Source organism: Crinia signifera, chromosome 8, assembly GCF_055691185.1.
Source record: "Crinia signifera chromosome 8, ASM5569118v1, whole genome shotgun sequence".
In the NCBI taxonomy this organism is placed as follows: domain Eukaryota; kingdom Metazoa; phylum Chordata; class Amphibia; order Anura; family Myobatrachidae; genus Crinia; species Crinia signifera.
This window is the reverse complement of record NC_139224.1, coordinates 178527387-178545287: the sequence shown is the minus strand read 5'-3', so window position 1 is coordinate 178545287 and position 17901 is coordinate 178527387. Positions and strand designations below refer to the sequence as shown.

The following is a 17901-nucleotide window of genomic DNA, read 5'->3' as shown; positions in this document are numbered from 1 at the left end:
CCTGAGCATTGTACTGTAAGCCCACAGTTACTGTACGTGCTGGGTGTGTGCGGGGGCGTGCGCTAGTGAGGTCCATACACTGTACAGGATCTGATGTGAGCAAGGGGTGAGAGCTGGGCGTGTACCTGTCATGGTGCAGACCTGAGCATTGTACTGTAAGCCCACAGTTACTGTACGTGCTGGGTGTGTGCGGGGGCGTGCGCTAGTGAGGTCCATACACTGTACAGGATCTGATGTCAGCAAGGGGTGAGAGCTGGGCGTGTACCTGTCATGGTGCAGACCTGAGCATTGTACTGTAAGCCCACAGTTACTGTACGTGCTGGGTGTGTGCGGGGGCGTGCGCTAGTGAGGTCCATACACTGTACAGTATCTGATGTCAGCAAGGGGTGAGAGCTGGGCTTGTACCTGTCATGGTGCAGACCTGAGCAGTGTACTGTAAGCCCACAGTTACTGTACGTGCTGGGTGTGTGCGGGGGCGTGCGCTAGTGAGGTCCATACACTGTACAGTATCTGATGTCAGCAAGGGGTGAGAGCTGGGCGTGTACCTGTCATGGTGCAGACCTGAGCATTGTACTGTAAGCTCACAGTTACTGTACGTGCTGTGTGTGCGGGGGCGTGCACTAGTGAGGTCCATACACAGTACAGGATCTGATGTCAGCAAGGGGTGAGAGCTGGGCTTGTACCTGTCATGGTGCAGACCTGAGCATTGTACTGTAAGCCCACAGTTACTGTACGTGCTGTGTGTGTGCGGGGGCGTGTGCTAGTGATGTCCATACACTGTACAGGATCTGATGTGAGCAAGGGGTGTGAGCTGGGCGTGTACCTGTCATGGTGCAGACCTGAGCAGTGTACTGTAAGCCCACAGTTACTGTACGTGCTGGGTGTGTGCGGGGGCGTGCGCTAGTGAGGTCCATACACTGTACAGTATCTGATGTGAGTAAGGGGTGAGAGCTGGGCGTGTACCTGTCATGGTGCAGACCTGAGCATTGTACTGTAAGCCCACAGTTACTGTACGTGCTGGGTGTGTGCGGGGGCGTGTGCTAGTGAGGTCCATACACTGTACAGTATCTGATGTGAGCAAGGGGTGAGAGCTGGGCGTGTACCTGTCATGGTGCAGACCTGAGCATTGTACTGTAAGCCCACAGTTACTGTACGTGCTGGGTGTGTGCGGGGGCGTGCGCTAGTGAGGTCCATACACTGTACAGGATCTGATGTGAGCAAGGGGTGAGAGCTGGGCTTGTACCTGTCATGGTGCAGACCTGAGCATTGTACTGTAAGCCCACAGTTACTGTACGTGCTGTGTGTGTGCGGGGACGTGTGCTAGTGAGGTCCATACACTGTACAGTATCTGATGTCAGCAAGGGGTGAGAGCTGGGCGTGTACCTGTCATGGTGCAGACCTGAGCATTGTACTGTAAGCCCACAGTTACTGTACGTGCTGGGTGTGTGCGGGGGCGTGCGCTAGTGAGGTCCATACACTGTACAGTATCTGATGTGAGCAAGGGGTGAGAGCTGAGCTTGTACCTGTCATGGTGCAGACCTGAGCAGTGTACTGTAAGCCCACAGTTACTGTACGTGCTGGGTGTGTGCGGGGGCGTGCGCTAGTGAGGTTCATACACTGTACAGTATCTGATGTCAGCAAGGGGTGAGAGCTGGGCTTGTACCTATCATGGTGCAGACCTGAGCAGTGTACTGTAAGCCCACAGTTACTGTACGTGCTGGGTGTGTGCTGGGGCGTGCGCTACTGAGGTCCATACACTGTACAGTATCTGATGTCAGCAAGGGGTGAGAGCTGGGCTTGTACCTATCATGGTGCAGACCTGAGCAGTGTACTGTAAGCCCACAGTTACTGTACGTGCTGGGTGTGTGCGGGGGCGTGTGCTAGTGAGGTCCATACACTGTACAGGATCTGATGTGAGCAAGGAGTGAGAGCTGGGCATGTACCTGTCATGGTGCAGACCTGAGCATTGTACTGTAAGCCCACAGTTACTGTACGTGCTGGGTGTGTGCGGGGGCGTGTGCTAGTGAGGTCCATACACTGTACAGGATCTGATGTCAGCAAGGGGTGAGAGCTGGGCGTGTACCTGTCATGGTGCAGACCTGAGCAGTGTACTGTAAGCCCACAGTTACTGTTCGTGCTGGGTGTGTGCGGGGGCGTGTGCTAGTGAGGTCCATACACAGTACAGGATCTGATGTGAGCAAGGGGTGAGAGCTGGGCTTGTACCTGTCATGGTGCAGACCTGAGCATTGTACTGTAAGCCCACAGTTACCGTACGTGCTGGGTGTGTGCGGGGGCTTGCGCTAGTGATGTCCATACACTGTACAGGATCTGATGTGAGCAAGGGGTGAGAGCTGGGTGTGTACCTGTCATGGTGCAGACCTGAGCATTGTACTGTAATCCCACAGTTACTGTACATGCTGGGTGTGTGCGGGGGCGTGTGCTAGTGAGGTCCATACACTGTACAGTATCTGATGTGAGCAAGGGGTGAGAGCTGGGCTTGTACCTGTCATGGTGCAGACCTGAGCATTGTACTGTAAGCCCACAGTTACTGTACGTGCTGGGTGTGTGCGGGGGCGTGTGCTAGTGAGGTCCATACACTGTACAGTATCTGATGTGAGCAAGGGGTGAGAGCTGGGCTTGTACCTGTCATGGTGCAGACCTGAGCATTGTACTGTAAGCCCACAGTTACTGTACGTGCTGGGTGTGTGCGGGGGCGTGCGCTTGTGAGGTCCATACACTGTACAGGATCTGATGTGAGCAAGGGGTGAGAGCTGGGCTTGTACCTGTCATGGTGCAGACCTGAGCATTGTACTGTAAGCCCACAGTTACTGTACGTGCTGGGTGTGTGCGGGGGCGTGCGCTAGTGAGGTCCATACACTGTACAGGATCTGATGTGAGCAAGGGGTGAGAGCTGAGCTTGTACCTGTCATGGTGCAGACCTGAGCATTGTACTGTAAGCCCACAGTTACTGTACGTGCTGGGTGTGTGCGGGGGCGTGTGCTAGTGAGGTCCATACACTGTACAGGATCTGATGTAAGCAAGGGGTGAGAGCTGGGCTTGCACCTGTCATGGTGCAGACCTGAGCATTGTACTGTAAGCCCACAGTTACTGTACGTGCTGGGTGTGTGCGGGGGCGTGCTCTAGTGAGGTCCATACACTGTACAGTATCTGATGTGAGCAAGGGGTGAGAGCTGAGCTTGTACCTGTCATGGTGCAGACCTGAGCATTGTACTGTAAGCCCACAGTTACTGTACGTGCTGGGTGTGTGCGGGGGCGTGCGCTAGTGAGGTCCATACACTGTACAGGATCTGATGTCAGCAAGGGGTGAGAGCTGGGCGTGTACCTGTCATGGTGCAGACCTGAGCATTGTACTGTAAGCCCACAGTTACTGTACGTGCTGGGTGTGTGCGGGGGCATGTGCTAGTGAGGTCCATACACTGTACAGGATCTGATGTGAGCAAGGGGTGTGAGCTGGGCGTGTACCTGTCATGGTGCAGACCTGAGCATTGTACTGTAAGCCCACAGTTACTGTACGTGCTGGGTGTGTGCGGGGGCGTGCGCTAGTGAGGTCCATACACTGTACAGGATCTGATGTCAGCAAGTGGTGAGAGCTGGGCGTGTACCTGTCATGGTGCAGACCTGAGCATTGTACTTTAGCCCACAGTTACTGTACGTGCTGGGTGTGTGCGGGGGCGTGCGCTAGTGAGGTCCATACACTGTACAGGATCTGATGTCAGCAAGGGGTAAGAGCTGGGCTTGTACCTGTCATGGTGCAGACCTGAGCAGTGTACTGTAAGCCCACAGTTACTGTACGTGCTGGGTGTGTGCGGGGGCGTGTGCTAGTGAGGTCCATACACTGTACAGGATCTGATGTGAGCAAGGGGTGTGAGCTGGGCGTGTACCTGTCATGGTGCAGACCTGAGCATTGTACTGTAAGCCTACAGTTACTGTACGTGCTGGGTGTGTGCGGGGCGTGCGCTAGTGAGGTCCATACACTGTACAGGATCTGATGTCAGCAAGGGGTGAGAGCTGGGCTTGTACCTGTCATGGTGCAGACCTGAGCATTGTACTGTAAGCCCACAGTTACTGTACGTGCTGGGTGTGTGCGGGGGCGTGCGCTAGTGAGGTCCATACACTGTACAGGATCTGATGTGAGCAAGGGGTGTGAGCTGGGCGTGTACCTGTCATGGTGCAGACCTGAGCATTGTACTGTAAGCCCACAGTTACTGTACGTGCTGGGTGTGTGCGGGGGCGTGCGCTAGTGAGGTCCATACACAGTACAGGATCTGATGTGAGCAAGGGGTGAGAGCTGGGCTTGTACCTGTCATGGTGCAGACCTGAGCAGTGTACTGTAAGCCCACAGTTACTGTACGTGCTGGGTGTGTGCGGGGGCGTGCGCTAGTGATGTCCATACACTGTACAGTATCTGATGTCAGCAAGGGGTAAGAGCTGGGCGTGTACCTGTCATGGTGCAGACCTGAGCATTGTACTGTAAGCCCACAGTTACTGTATGTGCTGTGTGTGTGCGGGGGCGTGTGCTAGTGATGTCCATACACTGTACAGGATCTGATGTGAGCAAGGGGTGTGAGCTGGGCGTGTACCTGTCATGGTGCAGACCTGAGCATTGTACTGTAAGCCCACAGTTACTGTACGTGCTGTGTGTGTGCGGGGGCGTGTGCTAGTGATGTCCATACACTGTACAGGATCTGATGTGAGCAAGGGGTGTGAGCTGGGCGTGTACCTGTCATGGTGCAGACCTGAGCATTGTACTGTAAGCCCACAGTTACTGTATGTGCTGGGTGTGTGCGGGGGCGTGCGCTAGTGATGTCCATACACTGTACAGTATCTGATGTCAGCAAGGGGTGAGAGCTGGGTGTGTACCTGTCATGGTGCAGACCTGAGCATTGTACTGAAAGCCCACAGTTACTGTACGTGCTGTGTGTGTGCGGGGGCGTGCGCTTGTGAGGTCCATACACTGTACAGGATCTGATGTCAGCAAGGGGTGTGAGCTGGGCTTGTACCTGTCATGGTGCAGACCTGAGCAGTGTACTGTAAGCCCACAGTTACTGTACGTGCTGGGTGTGTGCGGGGGCGTGTGCTAGTGAGGTCTATAAACTGTACAGGATCTGATGTGAGCAAGTGGTGAGAGCTGGGCTTGTACCTGTCATGGTGCAGACCTGAGCATTGTACTGTAAGCCCACAGTTACTGTACGTGCTGGGTGTGTGCGGGGGCGTGCGCTAGTGAGGTCCATACACTGTACAGGATCTGATGTCAGCAAGTGGTGAGAGCTGGGCGTGTACCTGTCATGGTGCAGACCTGAGCATTGTACTTTAGCCCACAGTTACTGTACGTGCTGGGTGTGTGCGGGGGCGTGCGCTAGTGAGGTCCATACACTGTACAGGATCTGATGTCAGCAAGGGGTAAGAGCTGGGCTTGTACCTGTCATGGTGCAGACCTGAGCAGTGTACTGTAAGCCCACAGTTACTGTACGTGCTGGGTGTGTGCGGGGGCGTGTGCTAGTGAGGTCCATACACTGTACAGGATCTGATGTGAGCAAGGGGTGTGAGCTGGGCGTGTACCTGTCATGGTGCAGACCTGAGCATTGTACTGTAAGCCCACAGTTACTGTACGTGCTGGGTGTGTGCGGGGGCGTGCGCTAGTGAGGTCCATACACTGTACAGGATCTGATGTCAGCAAGGGGTGAGAGCTGGGCTTGTACCTGTCATGGTGCAGACCTGAGCAGTGTACTGTAAGCCCACAGTTACTGTACGTGCTGGGTGTGTGCGGGGGCGTGCGCTAGTGAGGTCCATACACTGTACAGGATCTGATGTGAGCAAGGGGTGTGAGCTGGGCGTGTACCTGTCATGGTGCAGACCTGAGCATTGTACTGTAAGCCCACAGTTACTGTACGTGCTGGGTGTGTGCGGGGGCGTGCGCTAGTGAGGTCCATACACAGTACAGGATCTGATGTGAGCAAGGGGTGAGAGCTGGGCTTGTACCTGTCATGGTGCAGACCTGAGCAGTGTACTGTAAGCCCACAGTTACTGTACGTGCTGGGTGTGTGCGGGGGCGTGCGCTAGTGATGTCCATACACTGTACAGTATCTGATGTCAGCAAGGGGTAAGAGCTGGGCGTGTACCTGTCATGGTGCAGACCTGAGCATTGTACTGTAAGCCCACAGTTACTGTATGTGCTGTGTGTGTGCGGGGGCGTGTGCTAGTGATGTCCATACACTGTACAGTATCTGATGTCAGCAAGGGGTAAGAGCTGGGCGTGTACCTGTCATGGTGCAGACCTGAGCAGTGTACTGTAAGCCCACAGTTACTGTACGTGCTGGGTGTGTGCGGGGGCGTGCGCTAGTGATGTCCATACACTGTACAGTATCTGATGTCAGCAAGGGGTGAGAGCTGGGTGTGTACCTGTCATGGTGCAGACCTGAGCATTGTACTGAAAGCCCACAGTTACTGTACGTGCTGTGTGTGTGCGGGGGCGTGCGCTTGTGAGGTCCATACACTGTACAGGATCTGATGTCAGCAAGGGGTGAGAGCTGGGCGTGTACCTGTCATGGTGCAGACCTGAGCATTGTACTGTAAGCCCACAGTTACTGTACGTGCTGGGTGTGTGCGGGGGCGTGTGCTAGTGAGGTCCATACACTGTACAGGATCTGATGTGAGCAAGGGGTGTGAGCTGGGCTTGTACCTGTCATGGTGCAGACCTAAACATTGTACTGTAAGCCCACAGTTACTGTACGTGCTGGGTGTGTGCGGGGGCGTGCGCTACTGAGGTCCATACACTGTACAGGATCTGATGTGAGCAAGGGGTGAGAGCTGGGCTTGTACCTGTCATGGTGCAGACCTGAGCATTGTACTGTAAGCCCACAGTTACTGTACGTGCTGGGTGTGTGCTGGGGCGTGCGCTAGTGAGGTCCATACACAGTACAGGATCTGATGTGAGCAAGGGGTGAGAGCTGGGCTTGTACCTGTCATGGTGCAGACCTGAGCATTGTACTGTAAGCCCACAGTTACTGTACGTGCTGTGTGTGTGCGGGGGCGTGTGCTAGTGATGTCCATACACTGTACAGGATCTGATGTGAGCAAGGGGTGAGAGCTGGGCTTGTACCTGTCATGATGCAGACCTGAGCATTGTACTGTAAGCCCACAGTTACTGTACGTGCTGTGTGTGTGCGGGGGCGTGCGCTTGTGAGGTCCATACACTGTACAGGATCTGATGTCAGCAAGGGTGTGAGCTGGGCTTGTACCTGTCATGGTGCAGACCTGAGCAGTGTACTGTAAGCCCACAGTTACTGTACGTGCTGGGTGTGTGCGGGGGCGTGCGCTAGTGAGGTCCATACACTGTACAGGATCTGATGTGAGCAAGGGGTGAGAGCTGAGCTTGTACCTGTCATGGTACAGACCTGAGCATTGTACTGTAAGCCCACAGTTACTGTACGTGCTGGGTGTGTGCGGGGGCGTGTGCTAGTGAGGTCCATACACTGTACAGGATCTGATGTCAGCAAGGGGTGAGAGCTGGGCATGTACCTGTCATGGTGCAGACCTGAGCAGTGTACTGTAAGCCCACAGTTACTGTACGTGCTGGGTGTGTGCGGGGGCGTGCGCTAGTGAGGTCCATACACTGTACAGGATCTGATGTGAGCAAGGGGTGAGAGCTGAGCTTGTACCTGTCATGGTACAGACCTGAGCATTGTACTGTAAGCCCACAGTTACTGTACGTGCTGGGTGTGTGCGGGGGCGTGTGCTAGTGAGGTCCATACACTGTACAGGATCTGATGTCAGCAAGGGGTGAGAGCTGGGCATGTACCTGTCATGGTGCAGACCTGAGCAGTGTACTGTAAGCCTACAGTTACTGTACGTGCTGGGTGTGTGCGGGGGCGTGCGCTTGTGAGGTCCATACACAGTACAGGATCTGATGTGAGCAAGGGGTGTGAGCTGGGCGTGTACCTGTCATGGTGCAGACCTGAGCATTGTACTGTAAGCCCACAGTTACTGTACGTGCTGTGTGTGTGCGGGGGCGTGCGCTTGTGAGGTCCATACACTGTACAGGATCTGATGTCAGCAAGGGGTGTGAGCTGGGCTTGTACCTGTCATGGTGCAGACCTGAGCAGTGTACTGTAAGCCCACAGTTACTGTACGTGCTGGGTGTGTGCGGGGGCGTGCGCTAGTGAGGTCCATACACTGTACAGGATCTGATGTGAGCAAGGGGTGAGAGCTGAGCTTGTACCTGTCATGGTACAGACCTGAGCATTGTACTGTAAGCCCACAGTTACTGTACGTGCTGGGTGTGTGCGGGGGCGTGCGCTAGTGAGGTCCATACACTGTACAGGATCTGATGTCAGCAAGGGGTGAGAGCTGGGCTTGTACCTATCATGGTGCAGACCTGAGCAGTGTACTGTAAGCCCACAGTTACTGTACGTGCTGGGTGTGTGCGGGGGCGTGTGCTAGTGAGGTCTATAAACTGTACAGGATCTGATGTGAGCAAGTGGTGAGAGCTGGGCTTGTACCTGTCATGGTGCAGACCTGAGCATTGTACTGTAAGCCCACAGTTACTGTACGTGCTGGGTGTGTGCGGGGGCGTGTGCTAGTGAGGTCCATACACTGTACAGGATCTGATGTGAGCAAGGGGTGAGAGCTGAGCTTGTACCTGTCATGGTGCAGACCTGAGCAGTGTACTGTAAGCCCACAGTTACTGTACGTGCTGGGTGTGTGCGGGGGCGTGTGCTAGTGAGGTCTATAAACTGTACAGGATCTGATGTGAGCAAGGGGTGAGAGCTGGGCTTGTACCTGTCATGATGCAGACCTGAGCAGTGTACTGTAAGCCCACAGTTACTGTACGTGCTGGGTGTGTGCAGGGGCGTGCGCTAGTGATGTCCATACACTGTACAGGATCTGATGTGAGCAAGGGGTGAGAGCTGAGCTTGTACCTGTCATGGTGCAGACCTGAGCATTGTACTGTAAGCCCACAGTTACTGTACGTGCTGTGTGTGTGCTGGGGCGTGCGCTACTGAGGTCCATACACTGTACAGGATCTGATGTCAGCAAGGGGTGAGAGCTGGGCTTGTACCTGTCATGGTGCAGACCTGAGCAGTGTACTGTAAGCCCACAGTTACTGTACGTGCTGGGTGTGTGCTGGGGCGTGTGCTAGTGAGGTCCATACACAGTACAGGATCTGATGTGAGCAAGGGGTGAGAGCTGGGCTTGTACCTGTCATGGTGCAGACCTGAGCAGTGTACTGTAAGCCCACAGTTACTGTACGTGCTGGGTGTGTGCGGGGGCGTGTGCTAGTGAGGTCCATACACTGTACAGGATCTGATGTCAGCTGGGCCAACACCAGGCACTGACCATATATCTGTAATTACATCATCTGCACTATAAGTGGGACATGTTATAGGGTGCGAATTTGCACGGTTTTCAAAAATAACAAATGTAAAAGTGTGCAAATTTACATTTAATTAGCACATTTTGCAGTAAAAATCACATAGAATTCACCAATGTGATAGGGTGCGATTTTTGGTAAATGTTACCAACAATTTAAAAAAAAAAACAGACCATGTCCTGACTGGAAAATGTGACAGACCAGTGTGATCTGTGCATGGTTCTTTCCCAAATATATGTAAAAGTGAAACCAGCCCCGGGCTCATTGAGCCGATCCTGGTTCCAAAAATACTATATAGTGGTCCCATATATTTTGGACACTTTTTATACAAGTTCCCCCGTGGCTGGTCCGTGGGAGGTCAGAACCCTCCCATTAAAGGGGGGACCCCCATCCAGGGCTGAAGTCTGGTGCTGTCCTTGGTTTCCCAGGGTGGTGGCCGCCAGACTGATGTGTGTGAAAAATAGAAAAAAAAAACACATTGCTTTATACAGGTGAACTACAAGACCCAGCATGGGGGCATTAATGTGCACGCTGGGTCTTGTAGTTCACCTGTAAATAACAATACACACACCCAGAAACACCCCTTTTACACTTTATATTCATTCACACGTACTCCCCTGGCCCAGCGCTGTCCTCTCTGCCGCTGCCCACAGGGTCCCCATCTCCGCTATAGAACAGCCTGAGAGTTCCATTTCTACACCTCAAACCGCATTTAATGACATTTGTGATTTGGGGCAAAAAAAAATGGAACCTTACCAAAATGTCTGAGGACAGAAAGCAAATGTTGCAGATGATAGAATACTAGACTTGTTGTCATCTACACCAGTGGTTCGGTCCTCATTACCCCACACAGCGCATGTTTTCCAGGTCTCCTCACAGAATCACAGGTGAAATAATTATCTCCATCTGTGACCTTTTCAAATGTCAGTGAATAATGAGTGCACCTGTGCACCTGCCGGGTTACCTGGGAAACGTGAACTGGGTGTGGTCCTTAGGACCGAGGTTGAGAACCACTGATCTAGACAATGTTAGTGTTTGTGCTAATAGGGTTATACCTGAAGCTAGAAGAGGAATTACTGAACTGCTCTGCTTGGACATTTTTGCTTTTTGACCCATTTCATCTTCTGTTTAGTTGTAGAGTGCAGCTACATGTGAGGTTGGGGTGTATCCGGGTACATCAGGGGCAGTACCCCATATCCAGACTCATTGTATGTGATCCTATACTGACATGACATCATTTGTATTGTACAGGGAGCACCCGGCACGGAGGGTGAAGTGGGTCCTTCTGGAGATCCGGGCGTAAAGGTCGGTCCTGGTGATTTTGGAGGTTCATTATTTGGAAATTTATGGTGCACTTGTTCTATGTCTAGTGGGGGAGAAGTCTGTGGTCTGAAGTGAAATATTCCCACGGATACAGTCTGTCAGTCCACGGGGGATACCGTCTCTCAGTCCACGGGGGATTCCGTCTCTCAGTCCATGGGGAAACAGTCTATCAGTCCACGGGGAAACAGTCTATCAGTCTATCAGTCCACGGGGAAACAGTCTATCAGTCCACGGGGGATACCGTCTATCAGTCCACGGGGGATACCGTCTAACAGTCCACGGGGGATACCGTCTCTCAGTCCACGGGGGATACCGTCTCTCAGTCCACGGGGGATACCGTCTCTCAGTCCACGGGGGATACCGTCTCTCAGTCCACGGGGGATACCGTCTCTCAGTCCACGGGGGATACCGTCTCTCAGTCCACGGGGGATACCGTCTCTCAGTCCACGGGGGGTACCGTCTCTCAGTCCACGACGGGGGATACCGTCTCTCAGTCCACGGGGCGTGCCGTCTGTCAGTCCACGGGGGCGTGCCGTCTGTCAGTCCACGGGGGCGTGCCGTCTGTCAGTCCACGGGGGCGTGCCGTCTGTCAGTCCACGGGGGCGTGCCGTCTGTCAGTCCACGGGGGCGTGCCGTCTGTCAGTCCACGGGGGCGTGCCGTCTGTCAGTCCACGGGGGCGTGCCGTCTGTCAGTCCACGGGGGCGGGCCGTCTGTCAGTCACGGGGATACCGTCTATCCTTCCGATGTTCAGTAATGTATATAGTGCACACAGTCCCTGCCAGCGGAGCTTACAATCTATATTCTCTACCACTCAAGCTCATGTTTTGTGGTTCTGTGATGTCATCGCTGGCTCAGATCAGCCTGTCTCAGTCGCAGAGTCCTGGGAGGGTCAGAAACAATGCAGACGTGCCCCGGTGTGATCAGGGAGGTTCTGTGATGTCATTGCGGGCCCCGATCAGCCGGTCTCAGTCATAGAGATGTGGGAGGGTCAGAAACAATGCAGGAGTGCCCCGGTGTGATCAGAGAGGTTCTGTGATGTCATCGCTGGCCCCGATCAGCCGGTCTCAGTCATAGAGATGTGGGAGGGTCAGAAACAATGCAGGAGTGCCCCAGTGTGATCAGAGAGGTTCTGTGATGTCATCGCTGGCCCCGATCAGCCGGTCTCAGTCCTGGGAGGGTTAGAAACAATGCAGACGTGCCCCGGAGTGATCAGGGAGGTTCTGTGATGTCATCGCTGGCCCCGATCAGCCTGTCTCAGTCCTGGGAGGGTTAGAAACAATGCAGACGTGCCCCGGTGTGATCAGGGAGGTTCTGTGATGTCATCGCTGGCCCCGATCAGCCTGTCTCAGTCCTGGGAGGGTTAGAAACAATGCAGACGTGCCCCGGTGTGATCAGGGAGGTTCTGTGATGTCATCGCTGGCCCCGATCAGCCTGTCTCAGTCCTGGGAGGGTTAGAAACAATGCAGACGTGCCCCGGTGTGATCAGGGAGGTTCTGTGATGTCATCGCTGGCCCCGATCAGCCGGTCTCAGTCCTGGGAGGGTTAGAAACAATGCAGACGTGCCCCGGAGTGATCAGGGAGGTTCTGTGATGTCATCGCTGGCCCCGATCAGCCTGTCTCAGTCCTGGGAGGGTTAGAAACAATGCAGACGTGCCCCGGTGTGATCAGGGAGGTTCTGTGATGTCATCGCTGGCCCCGATCAGCCTGTCTCAGTCCTGGGAGGGTTAGAAACAATGCAGACGTGCCCCGGTGTGATCAGGGAGGTTCTGTGATGTCATCGCTGGCCCCGATCAGCCTGTCTCAGTCCTGGGAGGGTTAGAAACAATGCAGACGTGCCCCGGTGTGATCAGGGAGGTTCTGTGATGTCATCGCTGGCCCCGATCAGCCGGTCTCAGTCCTGGGAGGGTTAGAAACAATGCAGACGTGCCCCGGTGTGATCAGGGAGGTTCTGTGATGTCATCGCTGGCCCCGATCAGCCGGTCTCAGTCCTGGGAGGGTCAGAGTTACTCACATTTGCACAGACGGGAAATCATGTGATGGTTCGTGATTTGCGTATGGCTCTGTGACAGGATAGCGATCTGTATATTGTCACAGTTTCGCAGATTTGCGCGGGGTGGATTCTCTTTCTGTCTGTTGGTGGTCATGCCTGAATCAGGCCCTATGCGCACTATTAGCGCAGTACCGGTGTGGGGATGAGACCGATATTATGGATGGAAATAATGATCTGTGTCTGTTGATCGCAGGGTGACATCGGAGCTGCTGGTATCGTTGGTGCAGCGGGAGATCCTGGCTTACGGGTGAGATCATTGTGACCTAACACTAACCCACATATACAGGATAACGTCATCACTCGTACATAGGAGCCGATTCAGACCTGTACGAGTGGGCCGACATTCACACTTGCCAAGCCATTTGCTGGAGGCTGGGAGGGGGGTGGAAGCAGGGGAACGCCCGGTATTTTATGGATGTCCCTGTAAAACCGCTGGGGTTCCAGGTGTGGAGATGCCCATACACAGAGCGCTGCCGTCTGTACACTATAAAACCGCTGGGTGTTCCAGGTGTGGAGATGCCCATACCCGGAGCGCTGTTGCCCGTACACTATAAAACCGCTGGGTGTTCCAGGTGTGGAGATGCCCATACACAGAGCGCTGCCGTCTGTACACTATAAAACCGCTGGGGTTCCAGGTGTGGAGATGCCCATACCCGGAGCGCTGTTGCCCGTACACTATAAAACCGCTGGGTGTTCCAGGTGTGGAGATGCCCATACCCGGAGCGCTGCCGTCTGTACACTATAAAACCGCTGGGTGTTCCAGGTGTGGAGATGCCCATACCCGGAGCGCTGTTGCCCGTACACTATAAAACCGCTGGTGTTCCAGGTGTGGAGATGCCCATACACAGAGCGCTGCCGTCTGTACACTATAAAACCGCTGGGGTTCCAGGTGTGGAGATGCCCATACCCGGAGCGCTGTTGCCCGTACACTATAAAACCACTGGGGTTCCAGGTGTGGAGATGCCCATACACAGAGCGCTGCCGTCTGTACACTATAAAACCGCTGGGGTTCCAGGTGTGGAGATGCCCATACCCGGAGCGCTGTTGCCCGTACACTATAAAACCGCTGGGTGTTCCAGGTGTGGAGATGCCCATACACGGAGCGCTGCCACCCATACACGGAGCTCTGCCACCCATACACGGAGCTCTGACACCCATACACGGAGCGATGTTCGGGGGTGGTGGACACTCCCGTGCACATCACGTCACACACATGACCTTATTCTGGTCCAGATAGCCTGCATTCGCACGTGGACCGATGTTTTGTTAATGCACATTTTATACGCATGCACCCAACACAATGCGCAGGGGGCGAAGAGGGGTGTGGGGCTCCGGGCAGCCCCATCACCATATGGGAATACAGAGAGTTTCATGGGCGTTCCCACGAGAACGCTAATGAGGCCATGATGCGGGTGGTGGGGGGCGGGGATGTCAGGTGCCCGCCCATTTCCTCCCCAGCATGCACCCATATATAAGGCTGCTCAGAGCTTCCTTACATATGTGTGCACCTTCCACAACTGTCGGCGATGGTCGGCGACCATCGAAAGATGTGGGAAATTCCCCCTGGCCTGCTCGTGGATGTTACTGTGTAATATCAATTCGCAGGCCCCACCCGGGCGACTCCTGAATGGATGGCGGCAACCAACCATTCGCAAGGTGGGGTTTGGTGGACTCACAGCCTTGCGAATAACCAGAATAACCCCCAAAATGTACAGAGCTCATTGCTGCGTGTATGGGCGCCGTTACGCTGCCTGTGGTCCGTTATGAAGGGGGGCCTCCATGGCTCAGCGTGTACGGTGCGTCCTCCTAGCGACTGTTGCTAGGCGGGATTTGCACATGAAGCCTAGTGTCAGCGTGAGTGATGGAACACGATCATTCCCTCATGTAATACGTACGGACGGCCCCCGCTGAGGGTTATTAGATTGTGGCCTAAACCAGATGCCTGCTGCCATTGGCCACTCCATGTCCTATGGAAACAGGCCGACATGTGCATCAGGTCCCCGCCGGTAGCCATGCCCTATAAGCACTACTTGCCCACCCTGAGATGTCTGGCAGAGTACTCACCACTGTGCATTTCCCTCTCCTATCTACACAGGGAGAGCCGGGTCCTGCAGGGGAAGACGGAGTACAGGGAGGAGACGGCCCAAAGGTGATCAGTGTATACGTCTGTCTGCGTATTGCGGGGTTAGCACCGGTGCACTATAGGCACACGTATAGCGCTGTTACACTATAGGCACGTATAGCACTGTTACACTGTAGGCCTGTATAGCACTGTTACACTATAGACACGTATAGCGCTGTTACACTGTAGGCCTGTATAGCGCTGTTACACTGTAGGCCTGTATAGCGCTGTTACACTATAGGCACACATATAGCGCTGTTACACTATAGACACGTATAGCACTGTTACACTGTAGGCCTGTATAGCGCTGTTACACTATAGGCACACGTATAGCGCTGTTACACTATAGGCACGTATAGCACTGTTACACTGTAGGCCTGTATAGCGCTGTTACACTATAGGCACACGTATAGCACTGTTACACTATAGACACGTATAGCGCTGTTACACTGTAGGCCTGTATAGCGCTGTTACACTATAGGCACACGTATAGCGCTGTTACACTATAGGCACGTATAGCACTGTTACACTATAGACACGTATAGCGCTGTTACACTGTAGGCATATATAGCGCTGTTACACTATAGGCACATATAGCACTGTTACACTGTAGGCCTGTATAGCGCTGTTACACTATAGGCACACGTATAGCACTGTTACACTATAGACACGTATAGCGCTGTTACACTGTAGGCCTGTATAGCGCTGTTACACTATAGGCACACGTATAGCGCTGTTACACTATAGGCACACGTATAGCGCTGTTACACTATAGGCACGTATAGCACTGTTACACTATAGACACGTATAGCGCTGTTACACTGTAGGCACGTATAGCGCTGTTACACTATAGGCACACGTATAGTGCTGTTACACTATAGGCACAAATAGCGCTGTTACACTATAGCCACACGTATAGCGCTGTTACACTATAGGTGCACGTATATCGCTGTTACACTATAGGCACACGTATAGCGCTGGTACACTGTAGGCACGTATAGCGCTGTTACACTATAGGCACACGTATAGCGCTGTTACACTGTAGGCACGTATAGCACTGTTACACTATAGGCACACGTATAGCGCTGTTACACTGTAGGCACGTATAGCACTGTTACACTATAGACACGTATAGCGTTGTTACACTGTAGGCCTGTATAGCGCTGTTACACTATAGGCACACGTATAGCGCTGTTACACTATAGGCACGTATAGCACTGTTACACTATAGGCACATATAGCACTGTTAAACTATAGACACGTATAGCGCTGTTACACTGTAGGCCTGTATAGCGCTGTTACACTATAGGCACACGTATAGCGCTGTTACTTTATAGGCACGTATAGCACTGTTACACTATAGACACGTATAGCGTTGTTACACTGTAGGCCTGTATAGCGCTGTTACACTATAGGCACACGTATAGCGCTGTTACACTATAGGCACGTATAGCACTGTTACACTATAGGCACATATAGCGCTGTTACACTATAGACACGTATAGCGCTGTTACACTGTAGGCCTGTATAGCGCTGTTACACTATAGGCACACGTATAGCGCTGTTACACTATAGGCACGTATAGCACTGTTACACTATAGACACGAATAGCACTGTTACACTGTAGGCCTGTATAGCGCTGTAACACTATAGGCACACGTATAGCGCTGTTACACTATAGGCACACGTATAGCGCTGTTACACTATAGGCACACATATAGTGCTGTTACACTATAGGCACGTATAGCACTGTTACACTATAGACACGTATAGCGCTGTTTCACTGTAGGCCTGTATAGCGCTGTTACACTATAGGCACACGTATAGCGCTGTTACACTATAGGCACGTATAGCACTGTTACACTATAGACACGTATAGCACTGTTACACTGTAGGCCTGTATAGCGCTGTTACACTATAGGCACACGTATAGCGCTGTTACACTATAGGCACACGTATAGCGCTGTTACACTATAGGCACACGTAGAGCGCTGTTACACTATAGGCACGTATAGCACTGTTACACTATAGACACGTATAGCGCTGTTACACTGTAGGCACGTATAGCGCTGTTACACTATAGGCACACATATAGCGCTGTTACACTGTAGGCACGTATAGCGCTGTTACACTATAGGCACACATATAGCGCTGTTACACTATAGGCACACGTATAGCACTGTTACTTTATAGGCACGTATAGCACTGTTACACTATAGACACGTATAGCGCTTTTACACTGTAGGCCTGTATAGCGCTGTTACACTATAGGCACACGTATAGCGCTGTTACACTATAGGCACGTATAGCACTGTTACACTATAGGCACATATAGCGCTGTTACACTATAGGCACGTATAGCACTGTTACACTATAGACACGTATAGCGCTGTTACACTGTAGGCCTGTATAGCGCTGTTACACTATAGGCACACGTATAGCGCTGTTACACTATAATCACGTATAGCACTGTTACACTATAGACACGTATAGCACTGTTACACTGTAGGCCTGTATAGCGCTGTTACACTATAGGCACACGTATAGCGCTGTTACACTATAGGCACACGTATAGCGCTGTTACACTATAGGCACACATATAGCGCTGTTACACTATAGGCACGTATAGCACTGTTACACTATAGACACGCTGTTACACTATAGGCACACGTATAGCGCTGTTACACTATAGGCACACGGATAGCGCTGTTACACTATAGGCACACGTATAGCGCTGTTACACTGTAGGCCTGTATAGCGCTGTTACACTGTAGGCCCACGTATAGCGCTGTTACACTATAGGCACACGTATAGCGCTGTTACACTATAGGCACACGTATAGCGCTGTTACACTATGGGCACACGTATAGCGCTGTTACACTATAGGCACGCGTATATTGCTGTTACACTATAGGCACACGTATAGCGCTGTTACACTATAGGCACACGTATAGCACTGTTACTTTATAGGCACGTATAGCACTGTTACACTATAGACACGTATAGCGCTGTTA

At 53.0% G+C, this 17901-nt stretch overlaps 1 protein-coding gene across 2 annotated transcripts in view; it reads left to right on the top strand.

Moving 5' to 3' along the window:
• The window catches only part of COL24A1 (collagen type XXIV alpha 1 chain), a 395453-nt gene that overhangs the window by 248305 nt on the left and 129247 nt on the right, over positions 1-17901 (top strand). For both annotated transcript variants that reach the window (XM_083157902.1, XM_083157901.1), the window contains exons 34-36: positions 10643-10696; positions 12959-13012; positions 14861-14914. In XM_083157902.1, the coding sequence (XP_083014028.1) occupies positions 10643-10696; positions 12959-13012; positions 14861-14914 (162 nt within the window). The remainder of the gene's footprint in view (positions 1-10642; positions 10697-12958; positions 13013-14860; positions 14915-17901) is intronic.